This window comes from Acinonyx jubatus, chromosome C1 (assembly GCF_027475565.1).
Source record: "Acinonyx jubatus isolate Ajub_Pintada_27869175 chromosome C1, VMU_Ajub_asm_v1.0, whole genome shotgun sequence".
NCBI lineage: Eukaryota > Metazoa > Chordata > Mammalia > Carnivora > Felidae > Acinonyx > Acinonyx jubatus.
In genome coordinates, this window is record NC_069381.1 from 105,317,021 (window position 1) to 105,341,481 (window position 24,461).

At 47.0% G+C, this 24,461-nt stretch overlaps 1 protein-coding gene and 1 pseudogene across 1 annotated transcript; one reads left to right on the plus strand and one right to left on the minus strand.

Moving 5' to 3' along the window:
- Positions 1–9,190: 9,190 nt before the first annotated feature.
- On the plus strand, positions 9,191–10,301 carry LOC128312095 (late cornified envelope protein 3D-like). Its single transcript, XM_053204533.1, has 2 exons — positions 9,191–9,342; positions 9,736–10,301. Exon 2 carries the CDS (start codon positions 9,753–9,755, stop codon positions 10,041–10,043), a length of 291 nt encoding a protein of 96 aa, XP_053060508.1. The 5' UTR covers positions 9,191–9,342; positions 9,736–9,752; the 3' UTR covers positions 10,044–10,301.
- An 8,164-nt stretch (positions 10,302–18,465) lies between these two features.
- On the minus strand, positions 18,466–18,831 carry LOC113595424 (late cornified envelope protein 3D-like; annotated as a pseudogene).
- Between the last annotated feature and the right edge of the window lie 5,630 nt (positions 18,832–24,461).

Here is a 24,461-nt window from a genome sequence, read left to right on the forward strand (position 1 = left end):
ATAAATGTAACAAATGCCAAAAAAGTGTTTAGGGTGAATAGGCTTGATTGAGAGATCAGAGTCATAGGATGGGAGGTTGGTGGACTCAAAATCACAAAATACACAGATCTGGGCAGAACTATCGCACTTGTACAGAAGTGGCTGGGAGCTTGGCCCACATTCCTAATAGCACACCAACTACCAGAAAAATAGGATTCAGCCTTTGAAAAAATAAAGCCTGACATCCACTAAGTACTGTAGAATGATAGTTGGAGCCTCAGAAGTACCCGTTGGTTTCAAGCTCTCAATGCCAAAGTGTCCAAGAATTCCTGCAGTCAATAAGTCCACTCAGGAGGGGGAAGAAACAGGAGTTGGACAAACCCATAAGGTTTGGACTTGCAACACCAGGACAAAAAAAGCCAGAAGTTATGCAGTTTACAATGCTGCCCCTAAGAGAGGACCCCAACAGCTGAGAGCTCAATGGGTAGAGAGATGCCCAGTTTTCATCAGAAGACTGCCCCCAACACCCAGTCCAGGATTCAATAGTTAATAATTCATTGATTCAGAAAATATTTATTTCCTATGTGCAGAAACCACTGTAGGTCCTGAGACATAAAGGAGAACAAGAAAGACAGTACCCTTATTTGTTGGCAATACAGTAGAATAAGGCACAAGTAGCCCTCTGTCTAGCTGGCTTCCCATACTCTTGGACTGGGGAGGCAGGGATGTACGTTTGGTTAACACAATGAAGGACCTCAACTTGGGAAAAATATCGAGGCTTAAACATACTGGCTTTGCTGGTGGAAAAAAGTTCATGTGGTGACTTGTTGCTTCCATACCACAGGCAATTGTCAAGTAAGAACAAGGGATGAATTATTCACTATGATGGGGAGCCTACTAGTGCACACATAGGCCTCTGCCCTTATGCCTTTTTGGATTTCTCTCCTTCGCTCCTTCCAAAGTCCCAGTGAAAAACCATGCCTGCACCAGTGCTGTGTGAAAGGGCGGGCCTACGCCGGCGGACTCTATCTTGTTCTGTGTCCTTCACCTTGACCACACCTCCTCCCCTTGAGTAACCTCTCGCTCACCCATTCAAACTTCCTGATCAAAACACGCCCAGTGACCTGCGTAACAGGACTCCGACCCTTCCCCAGCCAATCGGCCGAGGCCACGACCCTTCCCCAGCCAATTGGCTGAGGCCACAGCCATTACCTCACCAACTGCCCCTAGACCCCAATAAAACCTTTGTGCTTTTGAAACTCGCTCTCTCTCCCTGGTGTCTCACTGCTGCGTCGGTGCAGGTAGGGGATTGATCTCGAGCTAGCTCGAATAAAGGCTCTTTTGCTTTTACATCGGACTCGGCTCCCTGGCGGTATTTGGGGATCACAAATTCTGGGCATAACATTTGGGGGCTCGGCCCGGGATCCCCAAGACCCCTGAGGGACCCCCCGACCCAGAGAGCCTGACTGGCCATGGTTAGTGTCTGTCTGTTTGTTCTGTCTTTTCTGTGTGAGCTCATTTCTGGAATTCTGGTAGTGCCGACACAGTCTAAGTGGACGCACAGGAGGACCACGGGCCGGGAGTTTCGGAAGACGTTCCGATCCTCCCTTCTGGAGGGACGTGGAATCCCCTCATTGGTTTTGGAGGGACATGGAATCCCCTCAAAGGTCTAAGCTAGCTTTCAGTTTTGCTTCCATGGAGTTGGAAGACTTTCTAGGGGCCCTCTGTTTGTCATTTTTGTGTTTCTCTGTTTTGTTCTGTGGACTTACTGGATGGACATTATGGGACAGACTCAGACTACCCCTCTACCCACCCTCTTGGCTTAAGCCCTTCCTAGCCCCGCTCCCTCCGGAGCCAAAACCCATTCTTGCTTTGCAGGGGACAAAGAAGAAGAAAAGTCTTATCCAGCCTTCAGCATCCCTCTACCCTGTCTTACAGGGGGGTACTGAAGAAGAATTAATTTTTCTTCCCCCGTATAACCCCTCTAGGATGCCGGAAGAACACCATCCTCCCTCCCCCCCCTTCCCCCCCCCCCCCAGGGGAGGCAGACGCTGTTCCGAGAGCGGGAGGCGGAAACGCTCCAGTGGGAAGCCCGCCCTTTCCCAGACAAAGGGCTGAGAGGGAGCAATCCGCCTCCGCCGCCAACTCCACTATTCTGCCCCTGTGAGCCACCGGACCCCCAGACGCGGAGGGGAATCAGCCCCATCACTATTGGCCTTTCGCCACTAGTGACCTCTACAATTGGAAAGCTCAGAATCCTAAATTTTCCGAGAAACCGGCAGGGCTTATTGATTTATTGGACTCTGTTCTTTTTACCCATCAGCCCACGTGGGACGATTGCCAGCAGCTTTTGCAGGTCCTGTTCAGGACTGAAGAAAGAGAAAGAATCTTCAATGGGGCCCGAAAACTAGTTCCAGGCACAGACGGGAATCCCACCACCAACCAGGCTCAGATAGATGCCTCCTTCCCCTTAACTCGGCCCCAGTGGGATTTCAACACAGCCGAAGGTAAGGAGAGGCTCCGGGTCTACCGCCAGACTCTAATGGGGGGTCTCCGAATGGCTGCTAGAAAGCCAACCAATTTGGCCAAGGTAGGAAATGTACAATAGGGAAAAGATGAATCCCCAGCTGCCTTTTTAGAACGGATCATGGAGGCATTCCGTACCTATACCCCCATGGATCCAGAGGCTCCAGAAAGCAAGGCAGCTGTTATCATGGCCTTTGTAAACCAGTCGGCCATAGACATTAGGAGAAAATTACAGAAAATAGATAGACTAGGAGAAAAAAGTCTGCAGGACTTACTGGTGGTAGCCGAAAAGGTATATAATAACGGGGAGCCTCCTGAGGACAAGCAGGCTCGTGCCATGGCGGCTGCCAGCAGTAAGCAGACTCGAGACCTGGCCAGAATACTACTAGCTACCACTGCTGACTTCCCCGAGGAACGAGACCGCCGTCTCCGGCAGCTGGCAGACGACGCAAGAAAAGGTAAAAGAACCACCAAGGGGGGGAAGCAGAGGCTGCAGAAGGATCAGTGCGCATACTGCAAGGAGATAGGGCATTAAGCCCGAGATTGTCCAAAAAGGGCCGGCGGGAAGGGAAGCAAGACTGATCGAGTAAAAGTCCTAGAGCTAGATGAACTAAGTGATTAGGGGAGTCGGGGTTTGGACCCTCTCCCCGAACCCAGGGTAACTCTTAAAGTGGAGGGGACCCCTGTTGACTTCCTTGTCGACACTGGAGCACAACATTCGGTCCTCCACACCCCACAAGGAAAACTAGCCAGCAAGAAGTCCTGGGTACAAGGGGCAACTGGTATGAGCCAGTATTCATGGACTACCCGAAGAACAGTAGATTTGGGAATGGGCCGGGTATCCCACTCCTTTATGGTAATACTAGAATGCCCCTACCCGCTGTTCGGACAGGACTTACTGACCAAGATTGGAGCTCAGATAACTTTCAGACAAGGGGGGGCCTCAGGTCACCGATGGCAAGGGCCACCCCATCTAGGTCCTGACCATGAAACTGGAGGATGAATACCTCCTCCACCAGGAGGCGCTCCCGAGAGAGGATAATATAGACAGATGGCTACAAGAATTCCCCTCGGTTTGGGCAGAGACGGGGGGGGGGGGGGGGGAGGATGGGACTAGCCGCTCACAGGACCCCAGTCCTGGTAGAGCTCAAGCCAGGAGAGAGTCCGGTAAGGATCAAACAATACCCCATGTCTCAGGAGGCCCGGAAAGGGATCCAGCCACACATCCAGAGACTACGAAGCCTAGGGGTACTAGTTCTTTGCCAGTCTGCCTGGAACACCCCCCTACTGCTGGTCAAAAAGCCTCACACAAATGACTACCAACTGGTACAAGACCCCCGGGAAGTAAATAAGAGGGTCGCGGACATACATCCAACTGTTCCCAACCCATATACTCTCTTGAGCTCCTTGGCGCCCTCCAGGGTCTGGTATACTGTACTAGATTTAAAGGATCCTTCTTCAGTCTGCCGCTGGCACCCCAGAGCCAACCCTTGTTTGCCTTCGAGTGGCATGATCTGGAGGAGGGCTACAGTGGGCAACTCACCTGGACATGGCTACCTCAGCGATTCAAAAATTCACCCACCATCTTCGACGAGGCACTACATGAGGACCTGCGTCAGTACAGAAGGGAGCACCCTGGCCTCACCCTTCTACAGTACGTAGATGACATCCTGATTGCTGCCAACAGGGCCAAAGACTGTGAGCGAGGGACCCAGGACCTGCTGGCTACCCTGGGGGCCTTAGGCTACCGGGCATCCACGAAGAAGGCTCAGATATGCAGGGAGAGGGTAAGTTACCTGGGATATATCCTGGAGGGCGGACAGCGGCGGTTATCAGATGCCAGAAAAGAAACTGTCCTAAAGATCCCTACTCCCACCTCCCGAAGAGAAGTAAGGGAATTCTTAGGATCAGCCGGCTACTGCCGCCTCTGGGTTCCAGGTTTTGCTGAGATCGCCAGGCCCCTATATGAAGCTACCAAAGAGGGGAAAACATTTAAATGGGCTGAAAAAGAAGAAACTGCCTTTAATCAGTTAAAAAAGGCCCTCCTAAGTGCCCCAGCCCTGGGCCTACCAGACATTACGAAGCCCTTCCACCTCTTTGTAGACGAACATAAGGGATAGCAAAAGGGGTTCTAACTCAAGCCTTAGGCCCCTGGAACCGCCCAGTGGCTTACCTGTCTAAGAAACTAGACCCAGTGGCTGCCGGCTGGCCGCCATGCCTAAGAATTATTGCGGCGACAGCACTCCTAGTCAAGGATGCAGACAAGCTGACCCTAGGACAGGAGATCTGGATCACGACCCCACATGCCATTGAAGGGGTTCTGAAACAGCCTCCTGATAGATGGATGAGCAACACACATATGACTCATTACCAGAGCCTCCTACTCAACCCTCTACGAGTGCGGTTCCACCCCAGTGCAGCCCTCAATCCTGCAACCCTGCTGCCCAACCCTGACCTAGGTGCTCCACTACATGACTGTGCGGGAATCCTGGAACAAGTACATGGGTTCCGGACAGACCTGACCAACCTGCCCCTCCCCGATGCCGAGGCTACTTGGTTCACTGATGGCAGCAGCTTTGTGCGGGACGGACACAGGTATGCGGGTGCAGCGGTGGTCACCGAAATGGATACCATATGGGCGGAGGCTCTACCCTCCGGAACGTCAGCCCAGTGAGCAGAGCTCATAGCCCTCACCAAGGCACTGATGCTGGGAGCTGGAAAATGGCTTAACATCTACACAGACAGCCGTTATGCATTTGCCACAGCTCATATTCATGGGGCAATTTATCAGGAGAGGGGGTTACTGATGGCAGAAGGATGGACTATAAAAAATAAGCAGGAGATACTTAACTTGCTTACGGCCTTACGGCTTCCTGCCAAGCTAGCCATTATCCACTGCCAAGGGCACCAAAAAGCTGATAACCCAGTAGCTAGAGGTAATCGAAAGGCTGACCAGGCAGCCAAGGCAGTAGCCCTTACTTCAGTCCCCACCATGACCATACAACTACCGGACCTGGGAGACCCAGTTTTACCAGCCCAGCCCAAATAATCCCAGGAGGAGTTACAGTGGATCAAGAAACTCCCCATGACCCAGGAGATAAAGGGATGGTGGTATACACCTAACAAGGAGCTCGTGTTGCCAGACCAGCTCGGAGTCTCAATATTAGAGCACATGCATCAGTCTACTCACATGGGGGCCCGAAAATTAAAAGACTTAATCCGACATGCCGGAATCAAGATTCACCAACAGGACACCAAAATAGAGCAAGTTGTATCTGCCTGCAAGACCTGCCAACTCACCAACGTGAGAGCCACATCAAATAAAAAAGGAACCAGGCTCAGAGGCACCAGACCAGGAGCCCAATGGGAAGTCGACTTCACTGAAGTCAAACGAGGAAAGTATGGTTATAAATATCTTTTAGTATTTACCAACACCTTCTCTGGCTGGGTGGAGGCACACCCAACCAAGCATGAAACGGCTCAGACGGTGGCTAAGAAGCTACTAGAAGACATCTTACCCAGGTATGGTTTCCTGCCATGGTAGGATCAGACAATGGACCAGCTTTTATCTCGCAGGTAACACAGGCAGTAGCCAAGTCGGTGGGGGCAAACTGGAAATTACATTGTGCTTATAGGCCCCAGAGCTCAGGACAGGTAGAAAGAATGAATAGAACCCTAAAAGAGACCCTTACCAAATTAACCATGGAGACTGGCGGGGACTGGGTGACTCTCCTACCGTACGCCCTTTACCGGGTTAGAAACACTCCTTACACTCTGGGTTTTACTCCCTACGAGATCATGTTTGGCAGGCCACCCCCTGTTATTCCCAGCCTTCGAGCTGAACTTATTGCTGAGTTTAAAGATCAAGAACTTTTTCTTTCCTTGAGAGGGCTCCAGAGGGCGCACGAGGACATTTGGCCACGCCTCCGTGCCATCTATGAGCCTGGCCCGACCCCGACACCTCATCAGTACAGGCCTGGAGACTGGGTCTACGTCAAGAGGCACCACTGAGAGACCCTCGAGCCGCGCTGGAAGGGACCCTACATCGTGGTGCTGACAACCCCCACCGCTCTCAAAGTAGACGGCATCGCGACCTGGGTCCATCACACCCACGTTCGGCCAGCGGACCCCTCCTCAATCCGGAAGGACTTCGTCACACGATGGGCCATCAGTCAGGACCAACACAACCCGCTCAAGCTCAAGCTACAGCGCATTTGACCCACCTAATATTGGTAACTCTGTTAACTCTGCTTGTCATTGCTCATGCTGCCGGGAGTCCCCATGCCCCCCAAAACATCACCTGGCAGATCATAGACACCAGCTCAGGGACAATACTTAATCAGACCTCCCAGAGCCACCCCAGGGACACTTGCTTCCCAGAACTTTGCGTAAACCTCCAAACTCTGTTCCCCTTGTCACCATAAATGCAGCCGGTCCCATGATTGGGTCCCTAAGCTACATGACAAGGGGGGAATGAAAGGGCGGGCCTACGCCGGCTGACTCCATCTTATTCTGTGTCCTTCACCTTGACCACACTTCCTCCCCTTGAGTAACCCCCCCCCTCACCTGCCTAACAGGACTCGGACCCTTCCCCAGCCAATCGGCTGAGGCCACAGCCATTACCTCACCAACTGCCCCTAGGCCCCAATAAAACCTTTGTGCTTTTGAAACTCGCTCTCTCTCCCTGGTATCTCACCGCTGCGTCGGTGTAGGTAGGGGATTGAGCTCAAGCTAGCTCGAATAAAGGCTCTTTTGCTTTTACATCGGACTCGGCTCTCTGGCGGTATTTGGGGATCACGAATTCTGGGCATAACACTGTGCAGGTACTCTTCATTTGCTCCCTGTTATGCTGTGTTTGAGTATCTCAAAGTGGGTGGCCACAACCACAGGTCTTCCAGTGGCAGGTAAACAGACACATTTACTATTAATAATATTTTATCACAGCTATTATTTTTAATTATAGCTGTGATATAAACATCTGTCTATTCTTATGCATAATTATATCCCAGAATCTCTAGTGTTATAATAAAATGAATGTGACAATTCTACACAACTAATTTAAATGCAATTTCTACAAATGTTAGTCATTCACATCAGTTGCATCATGTCAAGTGTAGATAATAACAGTACCACAGGTACCAATTGTTATTCACCTTCTACCAATGATAACTCACCTTTCAGCTAAATTTTCCCTGACTACTCCAGCCTAGATGAATCACCTCCTCCTCTGAACTACTCCTAAAACCTGAAACCCAGAAACACACAGAGTGAGTGATTTACTGACACATCATTCATTAGATGTAGGTTAGTTTCTTGTTTCTATCTCTATTTCAGCTCTGAAAATCTATGGTCCATTTTGCCTTGATAACATTGTAGCCTTTTCCCTCCCTAAACAGCTCTACCTTAAGACAGCCATTACTTAAAAAAACCCAAGGAAACAAAGCCATGGATATCTAACTCTATAATCAATGCTCTTAATGAACATAACATTCTAGTCCCTTCCATCAGCCACATCTGCCCTCAATCATCAGCTTTATCACCTCTCTCTTTGCAAGGACCCCTGTGACTCCTGGGTTTCATGAATTCCTCTCAGTGGCCCCACCCTAAACCAGGTAGGGATGGAATTGAGGGAAACCCAGCAGAAGGTGACTTGTATTTCAAGAATAGAGAAACATCCAATGATAGTTTTTGAATGCTTTGAATTCGGAACTTTACAAAAAAATTGTTGGGGTTACTTTTCAACTGTTGCCCCAAAGGACTCAAGATTTCACCCATTTGGCCAAAACAGGCCTCTGTCCTTGCTTCTGGAAAGTCACAAAATATGTAAAATAAGTGTTCATTTCTGCAAGAGATTTGAACATTGGTTTGTCCTCCATGTTAGGACATTAGCTCAGCCCTCCTTCTCTCTTTCCCAGGAATCCCAGTTCAGTCCCTGGGTGCCATGAATCTTCTTTGAGGCCCCAGTCAGCCCAGACAGGGTCTCAGCTCTATTCTTCCATTGTTGTACCTCCTCATCTCACTCTGGGAGCTCAGGAGACAGTAAGCAATTCTCTGTGCATGTACCAGGGTGCTGGGCTGTGTGCAGTGTGAAGGAAGGCTGACACCAAAGACAGTGACCTCACGACTGAAGATGTTATGCACAGTTGCATTACAGCATTTAGCATGTGATGTTTGACTCCATATTTACGAATGTGTGTGTATTAATAGTTCTGTCACTCTCTCCTGAAAGACTGTGAGCTACCCAAGAACAGACAAGTGTGATATTCATCCATGTATGCCTGGTTTCCTGCAAAGTCCTTGAGCAGAGCCTGGTGTTAAGAAATGTGAGCTGGGGGCGCCTGGGTAGCGCAGTTGGTTAAGCGTCCGACTTCAGCCAGGTCACGATCTTGGAGTCCATGAGTTCGAGCCCCGCGTCAGGCTCTGGGCTGATGGCTCAGAGCCTGGAGCCTGTTTCCGATTCTGTGTCTCCCTCTCTCTCTGCCCCTCCCCCGTTCATGCTCTGTCTCTCTCTGTCCCAAAAATAAAAAATAAAAACTTTGAAAAAAATTAAAAAAAAAAAAAGAAATGTGAGCTGAATGAATGATGCAGGTGGCATGAAGGTAGACAGTGTGCAAATTTCCTGTTTCCCTTATCAGATGTCCTGCTAAGTCACAGGAAGGTGACGAATGCAAGGACAGTCCTAGGAGTGTGCCAGGCTGTCCACTCCCTGGGTTGTGAAAGCAGCAGAGGGCTCCAGCCTGCATGACAAACCCAGCCACAGGATAAAAGTGCTCCTACCTTGGGCTCCTCACCTGCAGCATCCTCAGGAACAGCCTCATCCTGCCTCCTCTGTATCTGGTGAGTGTCCCCTCAGCTGGGAGCTTTGGGAAGACAAGCCCAGATGTGATCAGAACCAGCAGGAGGGGACCCAGACAGGGGCAGCAGTGGGGGAGGGGGTGGTGGTGAGGAAAGAGCCACTGAGGCACCTGTCAGGGGGCTGTGAACCCTCAAAGCCACAGGTCTTCAGGATTCCTTCCATTCTTGTTCTGAGTAGGTGGTCAGGGGTGCACACAGACCCATCTGGTGTCTTAGTGTGCATGTCCACTCCGTGTCCCCATGTCCGTCCCACACAGCTTGGCTTAGGAAGCAGTTTGGTCATGAGGACAAGTGTTTGACAAAACCCAGAGGGAAGAGACTTTTGTCTGAAGCTTCTGTGTTCACATAAAAAAATGTTTCTTTTATTTGTTCCAGATCAACCTCCTGCCGCGATGTCCTGCCAGCAGAGCCAGCAGCAGTGCCAGCCTCCTTCCAAGTGCCCCCCATCGCCCAAGTGCCCCCCGAAGAGCCCAGCACAGTGCTTGCCCCCAGCCTCCTCCAGCTGTGCTCCAGGCTCCAGGGGCAGCTGTGGCCCCAGCTCTGGGGGTGACTGCTGCCTGAGCCACCGCAGGCGCCACGGATCCCATGGATGCCGGCGCCACAGCTCCAGCTCCTGTGATGGTGGCAGTGTGCTGCAGTCCGGGGGCTCTGGGTGTGGCCATGGCTCTGTGGGTGGTTGCTGACTTGGGATCCTGATGCTGAGACAAGTGCTCCTAGAGGGAATGAGAATCCAAAGTGCCTGGGAAAGCTCCTGGTGATGCAGACTTTCCAACATCCCCTAATCTCCCTTTCCTGGCTGAGCACATGATCTGTTCATGGAGATGGGGAAGTGGTGAGCTCTCCCCAGAGGGTTCTGTAGATGTCTTTTCCAGGAGCCCACATGGTGCTTCATAGCATTATCACCTCTATCTGACAAGGTAGAAAAATAAAGCTTCTTGTTACATCAACTGTCTCTCACTTGTCCTTTGACTGCATTGTTCCAGGATACTTAGTGGGTCCCCTCCCTGAACTCCTGTGGGTCCAGCATGCCAGCACGAGGACTAATCCTGGCATGGGACTAAGACATTAAGGGCTCGTATGTTTCTCACACAGAGGGACCCTGAGAACTTCAGGGTGGAAATGTGGACAGGGGCTGCTAGCCAAGGCCTGACCGTGCTTATGTGATATGGTGGGAAGAGACCATCTGATGCTGGAATCCACATTTCTGTTGAGGGTAGTAGAGTGGATCAGAAATTGAGAAAAATGAAACCAAAGAGGAGGCAGAAAGGAAGATCTGAGGGAGGAAGATCAAGTTAACCTACAAATGATGGGTTTGAGAAAGAGGGGTGAGCTGCAAAGTTAATAAATCCCAAAAAAATATGAGTTGAGCGTTCCCTGAGAGAGTGCCTGGTGCATTCAGTGTGTGAGGGGCTCTGAGCTCTGAGAAAACTGAGAAAAAAAATAGAACATGAGAAATGTCTCAGGGAGTTACAGATTGGACACCTATAAATTTCTTTCAAGAGATCTCAGGTAGGATGAAACTCATTTTCATTATTTTTTGGCCGTTGAATGCCACTTTTCAAAGTCAATGTATCAAGGAGACATGGCCATGCTACAGTTACATGGGGTCCCAAGTGGGGGAGATCCCACCCCAAATTTGGAATAGGGCAACATTTATCTGTATGCCAAACTGACTTTGTCATTCTTGATGAGAACCAAATTTGCTGTTTCACTTGTATCACTAGATTTTTGAAATAGATGGTACAAAACAATGGGGGTCTGTTACACCCAAGCTCTTGAAATGATTTCAGAAAGATGAAAAGACATTATGTAACTATGGCTACAGGCAAAGTTGAAATATTTGAGAGAAATCAGAGTTAGAGCTTGGAAATTATAGACAAAGCACAAGATCTGTGTGATATTTTGGGAATTCAACTGGATTAAGTATATTTTTGTCATTTCATTTTTTAAAAGTAGTAATCTGAAAATTAGTTTTGCTACAATATTCTTGGACATATAATTTCTTAAGAAACTGAAATAAAAAGTGTCAAAATGAACCCAAATCTGTTCTGTCAGTCCAATCACTCAACTTGCTTACACTTGCTTAGAACTCCTTGAGGAAGTGGCCACAGACATGGGGCCTACATTCAAGCAGAGTTTGAAATGAACGTGATTGGCTACTTGATTTTGGATATTTGAAACATTCTTGAGAGATATTCTTTAAATGTAGGAGTTAAAATACACAACAGAAAAAAGGAAAAAGTACGCATAAGCTCTGTGCAGAGGATTTGCTGCCTGCTGTTGAAACATGCAAGCCACCACATTCAACTATGTTTGCGCAAAGCCACAAACATTGATCAGTCTGTTCTGCTTGGCCTCAAATCCACAGGGGCCATGTACATTTCAGGTGGCTAGCATATGAGATTTATCAATCAAATTCTAGCTGCATAAAACTAACTCAGGAAACAAGAGATGTTGTTGAGGAGGTGGAGAAAGGGGGACCCTCTTGCACTCTTGGTGGGAATGCAAACTGGTGCAGCCACTCTGGAAAACAGTATAGAGGTTCCTCAAAAAGTTAAAAATAGAGCTACCTTATGACCCAGCAATTGCAGTACTAGGTATTTACCCAAAGGCTACAAAAATGCTGATTCGAAGGGACACATGCACCCCAATGTTTATAGTAGTGCTATCAACAATAGCCAAATTATGGAAAGAGCCAAAATGTCCATCAACTAATGAATGGATAAAGAAGATGTGGTATATTGCTTGGCAATCAAAAAGAAAGAATGAAATCTTGCCATTTGCAATAACATGGATGGAACTAGAGGGTATTATGCTAAGTGAAGTAAGTCAGAGAAAGACAAATATCATATGATTTCACTCATATGTGGAGTTTAAGAAACAAAACAGATGAAAATAGGGGAAGGGCAGGAAAAATCAGATAAATACAGAGTGGTATGCAAACCATAAGAGAGTCTTAAATATAGAGAACAAACTTGAGGATTCATGGAGGGGAATTGGAAGGGGGGATGGGCTAAATGGGTGATGGGGATTAAGGAGGGCACTTGTGATGAGCACTGGGTGTTATATGTAAGTGATGAATCACTAAATTCTACTGAAACCATAGTTACACTGTATGTTAACTAACTTGGATTTAAATAACATGAAAAAAATTCTAGCTGCACATCAACTGGGGAGCAGTGTAATAAGAATACAGAGTGCTTAGATTCAAATCCCAGCTATGCAACTTAAGAGCTCAGCAAATGACTGTCAGTGTCCTCATCTAAAAAATGAGGATAATAACATTGTGTTTTGTGTGGTGACTAGATTATGTTAATGCATGTAAATAATGCAGAAAATTACTTAAATGTTAGTGTTTATTGGCATTTAATATGAAGAATGAAAGAACAAAGTCTGAAATTCAGAAGCTTCCAAGGATTCCTGCTGTTGGTATATCTAATCTGGTTGAAGAAAGAAAGAAGCAGGGTCAATGAATATAGTTCAGACATGAGACACTAGAGCAGTCACAGGAAGTCAGATGTAATTAGGCATGGTTCCAACACTAAACATTGTCTCCAGTAGCTGGAGGAAAAATCCATTCTTTATACTTGGTTAGGGTTGTATGAAGCCATCCTGGGACCATCAATTCATTTTTTCAGTCATTCATAACACAAATACTTACTAAGCATGTGTTGCCATTCTAGGCAGTGGGGATACAATGGGAACCAGACGAAGTTGCTACTCACTTGGAGTAGACACACAGGTGGGGACTTTGCAGGTAGGGACTGATTTTCTTGGTGTGCATCCAGTGTGCTATGGTCTCAATATTTATGTCTCCCCCTGCTGGAAGCCCAGCTATCCCAGCCCGAGTGGCAGGGCCCGGGCTTTGGATGGATTGGTGACTGCAGGGCGGCCCACCAACAGTGAAGCTTCTTGTACTCTCGCTTTTAGGTAATTTGGCCTTATTAAAGTACCTGGGGTATTGTCTGTTGGGGAATTGCCCTCGGCAGGCCCCCTGGGAAAAGAACCATTAGGGAAGAAAATAAGGTTCCGCAAGAAATTGTGCAGCCTCACGTTTAGCCCTTGCCATCCCCTAAGGAGACTCCACTTACAGGAAGGATAGCCTTATACATTTGCCAGCAAAGAGGGCCTGTAAAGGAGAGACATATGGATTTGAAAGCCCCACTCCGGCAACTAAGGAGTGTATCTCTGGGCACAGGTGACTTCAACCCCTAGGCCCACCTAGCCCCCGGAGGCATTCCAGATGATGACTGAACCTAGTTGGTTAAGGTACAGAATGGTTCATTAGTTCCTAGGTGCCTTGTCTCTCTGAGAATGTATGAGGCATGAGTTTCTAAGGCTTTTTCAGCCCCTTTCTGGCACCTTGGACCAAGGCAAACCCCTTGTTCTTCTGGCCTCATGTGGTTAGGAGATCATGTCCCTGTAACTGTTCCACTTGAGGTGTTAGGAAATGGAGGGCCTTTCACAAGAACAGCAAAGCAAATGCTTTGTAGATTATAGATAAATGCAGATGCATAATGGAATAATGTAAGAAATTGATCTATAATCAAAGGGTATGCAGGAAAGTTAGGGGAAAATCACCATGTTATTTCTTAAAGGTTGTTTATACATAGGAACATTTTCAAAATTAGGTAATGTTAGAAAAACATAGATGACATATGCTACAAGGAAATCACTAGCATATATAATGCCACGTTTACTGGAATAAATCGGCCAGTTCAACACGCTGCTGTTGTCTGTGTCCATTTTTATTTTTTGCTTTTATTTTAGCTTTTTATTGTAGTTTTTATTTTAGTTTTTTATTTTAGTTTTATTTTCACTTTTTCGCTGACACTGTTCATCCTTTGGGAACCCTGGACCTGCTGGAGCTGAACTCCGGCATCCCCTAAATTCATATTTTGAAGTCCTAACCCCCAGGGTGATGGTGTTAGGTGGTGGGGCATTTGGGAGGTGATGAAGTCCCATGGGATTAGTGCCCTTATAAAAGAGACCCCATATCTTCATCCATGTGAGGTTGCAGAAAAAAACGGCCATCTAGAAAGTGGGTGCCCACCAGACAGTCTGTTGGTGCCTTGGCCTTGCACTTCCCAGCCTCCAGAACTATGAGAAACCAATTTCTGTTGCTAGCATTTTGTTACAGTTGACCAAATGGACAAGCTGGATTCTCATCTGGTGTGTGCTGGGCACCAGCATAGGTGGGATAAACTCAGCCTTGGCAAAATCTGAGGCATGAAGATGTTGAATTGTGTGGGAGTTAACAAGGGCATCTAGTGACAATGGGCCCCTCAGCAGAGCCAACAATAGTAGAGGGAGAAAGACAAGTCATTAATGGAAAAAGGTTAGTGGGGGCCCTGCCTACTATTGTTGCATCACAAACCACCTCAAACTTTAGTGGTGTGAAACAACTACTGCAGTTTTCTAACAGTTTTGTGGGTCAAGAATTCAGGAAGGGGTCAGCTGGGCAATTCTTTTTTGAGTCTTTCAAGTATTTATAGTTAGATGTCGACTGGAACTGTGGTCACCTGAAGGTTTGACTGGGCTGGACACCCAAAAAGGGTCACTCAGATGGCTGGCTATTGATTCTGGCTGTCAGCTGGGGGATCTACAGCTGGCACCTATACATGGCCTCTCTGACATTATAGGGTTGTCCTGAGACTTCTTACAAGATACCTGGTGTCCCCCAGGGACACCTCCCAGGGAGAGCCTTCCAAGAGCACCAGATGAGATCTGCATGACCTTTTGTCATGCAGAAGTCACATGGCATCATTTCTACCATATTTGGTAGGTTAAAGCAATCACAAGCCTGCTTAGATTCAAAAGGGGAGAATACAGTCCCCATCTCTCAATGAGATACGTGTCAAAGAATTTTGGGAAAAGTTAAAAAAAACTATCATATGGGGGTATTGAACACTATCCTCATCCTCTCTCCAGTTCACATTACTTATTACTGGAGCCCCAGTGTAAACTTATGTTCCCACAGTGTTTTTAAAGGACTCAGCTTTGGCTATGGTTGTAATATATTCAAGCTTTGAAGAGGAAGGCTGGTCCTGTAGCTCTGATGTACCTAGAATGTCCAGAATCATTATTGCAATGATAACGTCCTGTCAAAGATATCAAAGGTTTTTACCTATGTCACGTTAAATTATTATTTCATCCTAGGAAACTAAAATAAAGTACAGTGAGAAAATATTACAAAACTAATATATATCTACCAGAAACACTAGTAAAATGATATCAGCCACTTCTATTACCAATCACATCATTATTATTTCCACCAATTGTTATTCAAATCTCGTCTTCCTTTTCCCCCAAAGCTTTCTGGCCAATAGGACATGAGCATACCTATCTCTGACCCACTCCCATGACTCTTTGATCAATAGCACAAACAACATAGTTAGATTTGTGAGTCTTGTCACTTTGGCAAGTGTAGACTGCTAATCTCTGGTTCTGCTTTTAATTCCAACATCTCTGGTTCATTTTGCCTGTAGTCGTTGTGGTTTTAGCTTTTTTTTTTTTCCTTAGATGTTTCTAGCTTTATCTTCCTATTTAAAAGAGAAGAGGAAGGATGGGATTTTTTACTCCAATGTCTATGTTCTTAGTTAGCACATTGTCCTGCCTCCCATTATCTTAGTTTCCTCCCCTTTCAGATTCAACTTCCCTCAGACGGCAGCTTTATTTCCTCCTTCTTCCAAGAAACTTCCTGCCCAGGCATTCCTGGCTCTTGGGTCCCCTGTGTCCTTTTAAACAACCTTAACGGGACCACCACAGGACATCTCAGCTTCTGCCTCCTACTCAAAAGCCATTTTGAAGGCCAAACACCTCACCCATCACCCACAAGTGAGACCAGTTACAACGTCTGGACACCTCACTCCTGTCAGGGCAACGGGAAATTGATACCAAAGGCTATGACATAAGTCCTCTGGAATTCCTACACACTTACATTATAGCAGGTATCATTCTAGCTCATAATAACTTTGTTACTCATCACTCTGCACTATGCCTGCTGCACTGTAAGATTCTCAAGAATGGGAACTGTTGTATACATTTCTGAAATGTGCACTCAATTCATGTTTAAATGAATGAATGAATGAATGAATGAATGAAAAACTAGCCTTCAAAAGTCCTGAGGGTCAGGGCCAGATATTTTTGGGCCATGGAGGGACTTCCCTGCTATCAGAAAAACATCTGGCCATCTAATGAGGAAATGTTGAAGGCCTGGACCTAAAGATCTGCTACTCAGATTATAACTTATCACTGTCACCACTCTCCATGTCTCAGCACCTTTTTTCCTGCCTAAATCAAAGGAGTAAGGAAGAAAATTTTGGGATTGATCAGTAATCATCTTGAGCCAGGTCATTTCTGCCTGAGACCCTTTCTATTTCCCTGCTACCTGTAGATGACCTAAACTGTGGGCTGAGGGTCATAGGGTCCGGATCTGCAATAGTGGTAAAGGGGCAACAGGACAGGGTTTATAGTAATTTTTACATTTATACTCCTGTATCAATGTGAGGTAATGGATTACTTTATTCTTTATTTCCTCCAGTATTACTGGACTGAGAAGTCCTGTCAGGATAAATCAATAGCAGTGTCAGCCTGTCCCAACTGCCTAACCTCAAATATCCTTTAGAAGTCTGGCTCTACCTCTCTTTCTGATTCCAGTTCTAGGGGAAGCTGCTCCCTGAGCCACTATGAGACCCACAAATGCTAATGGCAGTACCATAAGAGCATTGTGGAGGCCACAGCTGCTGCTGTGGCCCTGCAGGGGGAGGGGCTATTCTCCTGGGTCATGAGGACCACAGAGCATCAGAGTTGGAGGAAACAAGGAAGCACATGCCTGTCCCGGTCTGGGCTTCTCTTCCTCTTCCTCTCTGCCACATCTGGGGTTGAGCTTTCACGATGGCACCCTTAAGGATCTGAACTGGCCCATGAAGCTCATTCCTTTTGCTCTCCAGAGGTCTGTGTTATCCCAACTTATGCCACTGTCTCAGGCCTTGTGGAATCATAAAGATTCTCCACTTGAGCACTATCTGACTGTGGGCTGCATTTGTACCCGTCCACTACCCACCTTCCCCTTCCCAGACAACCTGGGTTTTTCCCTTCTCTTCTGCTGACCAGAGAACAGCCCTATGCTGCATGTGATGGGGACCACAGGACCAGAGGAGGGTGAAGAAGTAGGTTTTCCTCCATTCAAAGGGAGTCTTTGGAAACTGAGTCAGGAATCAGGAATCATCATGGAATCATCAGGAATCATCATGGAAGTAGGCCTCGTGTGTTTTGACCCTGATATGAGCAGGACCCTGCAGTCATGGGACGTCTTTGCTGCCCCCACTTCCTCCTCTTCTTCACAGTGCTCCTCCCCATCGACCCAGGCTCTCCATCGTGCATCTGCCAGGCCCACACCCTTAGAACCCCTCCCTTGGCAGGCTTTTCCCCTGTCCCCCATTTCAAATTCTTCACTTTTTATACACTGCAACCTCTCCTTTCTTGGTCTTCATTTGATGGGTGACTTAATGCTCTCCTCCACCATCCACTTTGGTCTTATTCTTCTTTGCCCACTTCTGATTCCCTGTCCCTCTCACCCCGTCATTCAGTCAGGGACCTCAGAACCATGTTCTTATAGGAACTCGGTGAGCAGACCCTGGGCCTCCCAACATCACATTAGATCTCACCTCATTTCACACAGGAAAACTCCAGGCTTTCACCAATCTGTATTCACCAATACCTCTGCCTAACCCCCTTCTATGTAATGCACAAACCCCCAAAGGTTCTTGTGAGCTGGGGAGATGGGTATGAATGGCTATGTTTCTGTTCCTGAGACAGGAGGAGGCCTGTTGGGGCAAAGACTTGGATATGTTAGACAAAGGTTGCAATGCTAATGAGAAGCTTTGTTTTTTCACAGGGACATAAAGGAGAGGGGAAGCTTTGACCTCCTGGAGACCTCCCTCTGGAGGTCTGGAGATACACCCTCTGGGGGAATACTCTGAAATCCAAGGAGTATCTCAGCCAGAGAGAGGGGACAGGAAGAAGATGCACCCCCTCAGGTGGCTTTCAGTCATTTTGGAATTTTTTCCCCCCAAATGCTTTTACTTAATCTCATGACCAGGGTCAGCAGCCGCCCCCAGAGCCATGGCCACACCCGGAACCCCCGGACTGCAGCCCACTGCCACCGTCACAGGAGTCAGAGCTGTGGCGCCGGCATCCGCGGGATCCGTGGCGCCTGCGGTGACCCAGGCAGCAGCCACCTCCGAGCTGCGGCCACAGCCGCCCTCGGAGACTGGAGCACAGTTGGCGGGGGTTGGGGGCGAGCTTTTCGGGGGGGCACTTGGGAGGGGGCCGGCACTGCTGCTGGCTTTGCCCGCAGGACATTGCGGCGGGAGGGCAGGGAGCCTGAGCAAACCACAACCCAAACCAAGTGTGTGTCAGTGCAGAGGCTTCGGGCCTTGTTTCCTCGTTCATCTGTGGATCCTTCTTCTCTGGTCCACTGTTCCCCAAGCCGAGAGCAGGCGGGCACCGGAAACTCTCTGGAGTAGCGCCCGGGGCGGGGGTATGCTGTCCTGCCCCCTGCTCTGTGCAGGAGTCTCCCCGACCTGCGTGTCCTCTCTCCCCCACGACGCCCCCAAAGCGGGCCTGTCCCGCAGACCCAGTGAACAGCGCTCCCCTGTGGGCATTCGGTGCGCACTGCAACACTGCCCCTCGTCTCTGCACCTGAGGATGTAAACCACCCAGGGGTGAGCAGGCGGGGAGGAAGCGTCTGGAAAGACAAGGAAGGAGAGGCCCTGAGGTCAAACGAGTCACAGAGCCCCTCTCAGGGTTTGTGGACGCTTCCTCCTCATAAGCCCGGTTCCCATCAGCTGCCTGCCATGGGTCTCTTCGTCCACCTCCATCCTGTCTTCCGGCTCCCCTCTCTTTGCTGAAGCACAGACACATCTGCTCAACCCCATCAGCTCAGGCTGCCCCCAGCTGGACATTTACTGATTCTGTGGAAACAGAAGAAGGCTCCGCCTCAGGCAGTTGTGGACCAAGGAGCCCAGGACTTGAGCCCTTGTATGCTGAGCGTTATGACCAGCGGCACAAGTGTATGTGTCCTTCTTCTCCCAGGACTAAGCTTTCCACATTTTCCACGGATTTTGAGGAATGACAAAAAGGAAGCAGGAAATCTCGGTAACAGTCCAGTTACCCCTGGCTCAGTCCCACTAGCTGCCATTCTGCTTTTATTTATACATTTGGCTCACATGGCCTGCCCTCAGGATATATCCTTGTGGGCACTGGTAATACGGAGACAAACAGAGCTGCCCTTGTCTAGCTCAGTGTCTCAGAAAGACAGAATGGACCACTGGACAATTATGTAGAGCTTATGTTCTCACTGACATAGCACAGGTGTGTGCAAAGGCATCAGGCCCAGGGCCACTTTGGGGGTCAATCCCCCACTGCTCTGTAGAGTCCCTCAGAGGGTGAAGTTTTAGGGGTGTTAATTAAGCTGAACTTACTGAATCTTGGGGAGCGAGTTGGTAAGTGGAAGAATGGAGCTGGGACCATGGCTTTTGACACAGAGACCTTAAGAGAACCTGTGGCATCTGGAATGCAGTGTGAGGGGTGGGGACGTGGGGGTGGGGGAGAGTGGAAGAGAAGCAGTGCGGGGTAGGTCTCCTTGCAGGAGCAAGATGATGTAAAAATGTGACGTTCATCTGTGGGGCTAATGGAAATCACAATTAATGGAAAACACAAAGGACATCTGTTTGCAGCTATCTGTGGGATGTGTGAGGCTGAATCTAATTCTATGTGTTATATTGATAATCGATGAAGATTTTGTTAAACTAGTTGATAATGATGAGGTCGATGGAGCTGTATGCATTTTACTTAATGAATAGCTTTGGTAATCCTTGAGGTTTGTATATGGTGAATTCATGTAAACTGAATTTTATTTTCCATTTGGTTTAAATTAAATTAATATTTGTGATAAATTCATATTGAATCTTTCTGTAATAATATAATAAAATATGTTATAGGTTCCCAAGGAAAACCACTGTCATGAATCAAAAAGAACTTTTTATTATACTAGACGTTTTCAAAGAAAATCATCACAATTAAGATGGTGTTAAGTTTCTAATAATCATGAACTTAAATTATACTGTGATCTTAAACATAACATTATTTTGGTCAGAGTAAATGGAAGACCATAGAATAACATACTTCTCCTTTGGCACAAAATACAACTAAGAGGATGTTAGTTCCTTCTTCCCGTTTGCCTCTTGCTCTCCTTTGAACAATTGCCATACTATGAGTTCATTCAAATATTCTGTGGAATTGAAAACAGGGAATTGAGATTCAGATGGGGAGCTGGTGAGAGGCTGGGGCAAGCAAGCATGTTTTGAGGAACACACTCCTGCCTGCAGAATGGGGTCCCCAGGGTACTAGGTTCTGATTTACCCTCAGAGCTAGGTTGGAAGCAACACTACCTTTATATTATTAAGAGCTCACACCCACTCATTCCATCCTCCCATGGAGATACTATCATGAAAAGAGACAATTACAAAGGATGAAAATAAGCCCTTGTGGAATGCCAGACTAAGTGATGTGGCTCAGGAGAGGAGGGAGTGGAAGGAAACTTAGCTCTATTTGCACCACCACCCTCACTTTCCCAGTGGAGCTGGGCATGAGAATATGGCAGAAGGAGGAGGGCAGCCTGAGGGAAAGGGTACCATCAGGGAACCCTGGGCCTTCTGCCAGCCCAGTTCTTATCTGTTTCCCTGTCTTCCATTACACAAGACTGAGATTTGGCCTGAGCCATCACCTGCTTTCTGTTCTGGAATTCTTTCTCACTCATTCATCCTCATGCTTCTTTATTGAAAAACTACTTGTTGGGCATCAGCTATAGGCCAGTCACTACACTCAGCATCAAAGATCCACCAGTGAAAGAGAGAGAAACAGCCTCTGCCCTCAGAGAGCTTGGTAACTAACCAATAGGACAGGCATCAAACACAACAGTGATGAATGTTCCTAAAGGGAAAATTCAGCTCTTTTGTGGGGAAAAGGGGCCAACTTAATCTAGAGCTCAGAGAACTCCAGGAGTTGACATTGACTTTTTTTCATCACCTGTGGTTTTTAGGAACAAGCATTTTCGGTCCAAACTTAGGTGATCTTGTGTCCTTGCCAGGCAAGAATCAGGGTGTGATACAAATCACAGGAATTGGTCAAGAGCTAAAACATCTTAGAGACACTAGGTGGAGTTCTTATGAAATGCAATGGATTTTTTTTCTTTTCTTTTCTTCCAAGATTTTATTTAAATTCAAGTTAGTTGATCACTTCTTTGGCTAAGATCAAGTATAAATTCAAGTTAGTTGACATATAGCAAGTATTGGTTTCAGGAGTAGAATTTAGTGATTCATCATGTACATATAACACTCAGTGCTCATCACAAGTACCCTCCTTAATGTCCAAGACCCATTTAGCCTCCCCCCCGACCCAACTCCCCTCCATGAACCCTCAATTTGTTCTTGATAGTTAAAAGTCTCTTATGGTTTGCCTCCCTCTATGTTTTTATGTTATTTTATTTTTCCTTCCCTTCCCCTATGTTCATTTGCTTTGTTTCTTAAATTCCACATATGAGTGAAATCATATGGTATTTTTTTCTCTGACTGACTTACTTCACTTAGCATAATACCCTCTAGTTCAATCCATGTCAGTGAAAATGGAAAGATTTCATTATTTTTAATGTTTATTTATTTTTGAGAGAGAGAGAGAGAGAGAGCACAAACAGGGCAGGGGCAGAGAGAAGGGACAGAGGATCTAAATCAGGCTCTGTGCTGACAGCAGCTAACTTGATGTGGGGCTCAAACTCATGAACCATGACATTATGACCTGAGCTGAAGTTGGATGCTCAACTGACTGAGCCACCCAGGTGCCCCAAGGTTTCATCATTTTTGATGACTGAGTAATACTTCTTTGCATATATATATTTGTATATATGTATACATATATACATATATGTGTGTATATATGTGTGTGTGTGTGTGTGTGTGTATATATATATATATATATATATATATATATAATTCCACATTCTTTACCTATTCATCAGTCAGTGGACTTCTGGGCTCTTTCCATAATTTGGCTATTGTTGGTATAAACATCGGGGTGCATATGTCCCTTTGAATCAGCATTTTTGTAGCCTTTGGATAAATACCTAGTAGTGCAATTGCTGGGTCATAGGGTAGTTCTATTTTTAACTTTTTGAAGAACCCCCATACTGTTCTCCAGAGTGGCTGTACCAGTTTGCATTCTCACCAACAGCGCAAGAGGCTTCCCCTTTCTCCACATCCTCGCCAACATCTGTTGTTTCCTGACTTGTTAATTTTACCCATTCTGACAGGTGTAAGGTGATATCTTATCACAGTTTTGATTTGTATTTCCCTGATGATGAGTGATGTTGAGAATAGTTTCATGTGTTTGTTAACCTTCTGGATGTCTTCTTTGGTGAAATGCAATGGATTTCTTTCTTTTTAAAAATGTTTATTTATTTAGATTGCGAGACAGTGAAAGAGCGAGTGGGGGAGAGGGGCAGAGAGAAGAGAGAGAATCCCAAGCAGGCCCCTTGCTGTCAGCACAGAGTCCCACCTGGGGCTTTATCTCATGGACCATGAGATCATGACCAGAACGGAAACCAAGAGTCTGACACTTAACCGACGGAACCACCCAAGTGCAACCACATGGATTTCTGAGTTGCTTTCTAAATCCTGCCATTGGCTCCCTACAGTAATGCTTTTATGACAGTTGCCTTAAATCTCTTCATTCTGGTGCAGAGGAGTCATAATCCCCACTTTAGAGCTCAGAGAGGCAGATGGTCAGACACAGAGAGGCAGATGTCCTGGGCTGACAGAAGAGTGACTCCTCAACTCCAGCATGAAGGCAACTCAGGTGCAAATCATGTAGTGGAGCATTCATCCCTAGTCATCCTAACACTCTGGAGTCCTGTGGGTTGAACCTGGGTTAGCTGATTGAAACTTTGGAAAATTTCATCATCTGGTTCTGCCACGTGGTGTAATAGGAAAATGCAGGGCAGCGTTGCAGACTTTTTATGCTCCTTCCAGACACCAAGTTGTCTTTATTAAAAAGAATATTGAATTACAGGTAAAGAGCAAGCCATTATAGATTTAATTCCAGGAAGTGCACCTTGACCAAAATGGGTCAATGACAAACTGATCAACCAACCAAGGACTGCACATACTATCATATGTGAAACATTTTTTCTTTAGTCAATCAGTTAATATCTTCCTAGTTCAAGTCTACCCCATCACCAAGACCGACTGTATCCTGTGAAATGCAGTTAATTCATTTATAGAGAAGATGGAATGAGGGAGCCTCGAAATGCTATCTTGACTTCCAATTTGTGCATGCTTTTCCCTGGGTTCCTCTCTGGGTCCTAATTAGCCCCTTTGGTAGATAAGGACTGGCCCTTTCCTACTGAATATGCTGCTGATTCATTCTGAAAAGCTCTAACAGAGTTTTGAAGGCACACATACTATTTTATGAAGATCTTGGTTAGATCCCCAAAGCTGAAAACAACAGGAACCACAATGCCTCTCCTTCCACAGACACCAGTATAGGCAGAGCCCCACGGGACTCACAGTGCAGTGGTAGGACTGGCCCTGCCACCCTCACTGCCCCCCCCCCCCCAACATTCTAACATATATAAAGGGGAGACTAGGAATAATGGAAAACTGTCACATAGAAGCTCATCATCTTGGGAGAAAGGTCTGTGGCATTTTTCTTCTCCTCCCTATGGGGTATGGGAGGAGGATGCTCTCCACATACAGCCACGCAAAGAGGCTCCAAAAGGACCACTCACTGTGGTTAGAGATGTCTGCAAGAAAGAGATGAACATCTTAATCCTTCTTTAGGCTATCACGTTGTATCTGTTGCCTGTTCCTATGGTGCTGGGATGAAAGGATTGGACAGTTTAGAGACAACTGGCAGCTGAGGCCAGCCTATATATTTACTGTTTGATGGGGCAGGTGGTCATAGGGGGTGGCAGCCAGAATTGAGCTGTGCTCTGCTCAGGAGGGTTGTCTAAGGACAAAGGGATGCCTGCAACAGATCAACAC

Bases quoted from the DNA above. Each gene is read 5' to 3' on its own strand.
- LOC128312095 (XM_053204533.1), top strand. From the start codon at position 9,753: ATGTCCTGCCAGCAGAGCCAGCAGCAGTGCCAGCCTCCTTCCAAGTGC.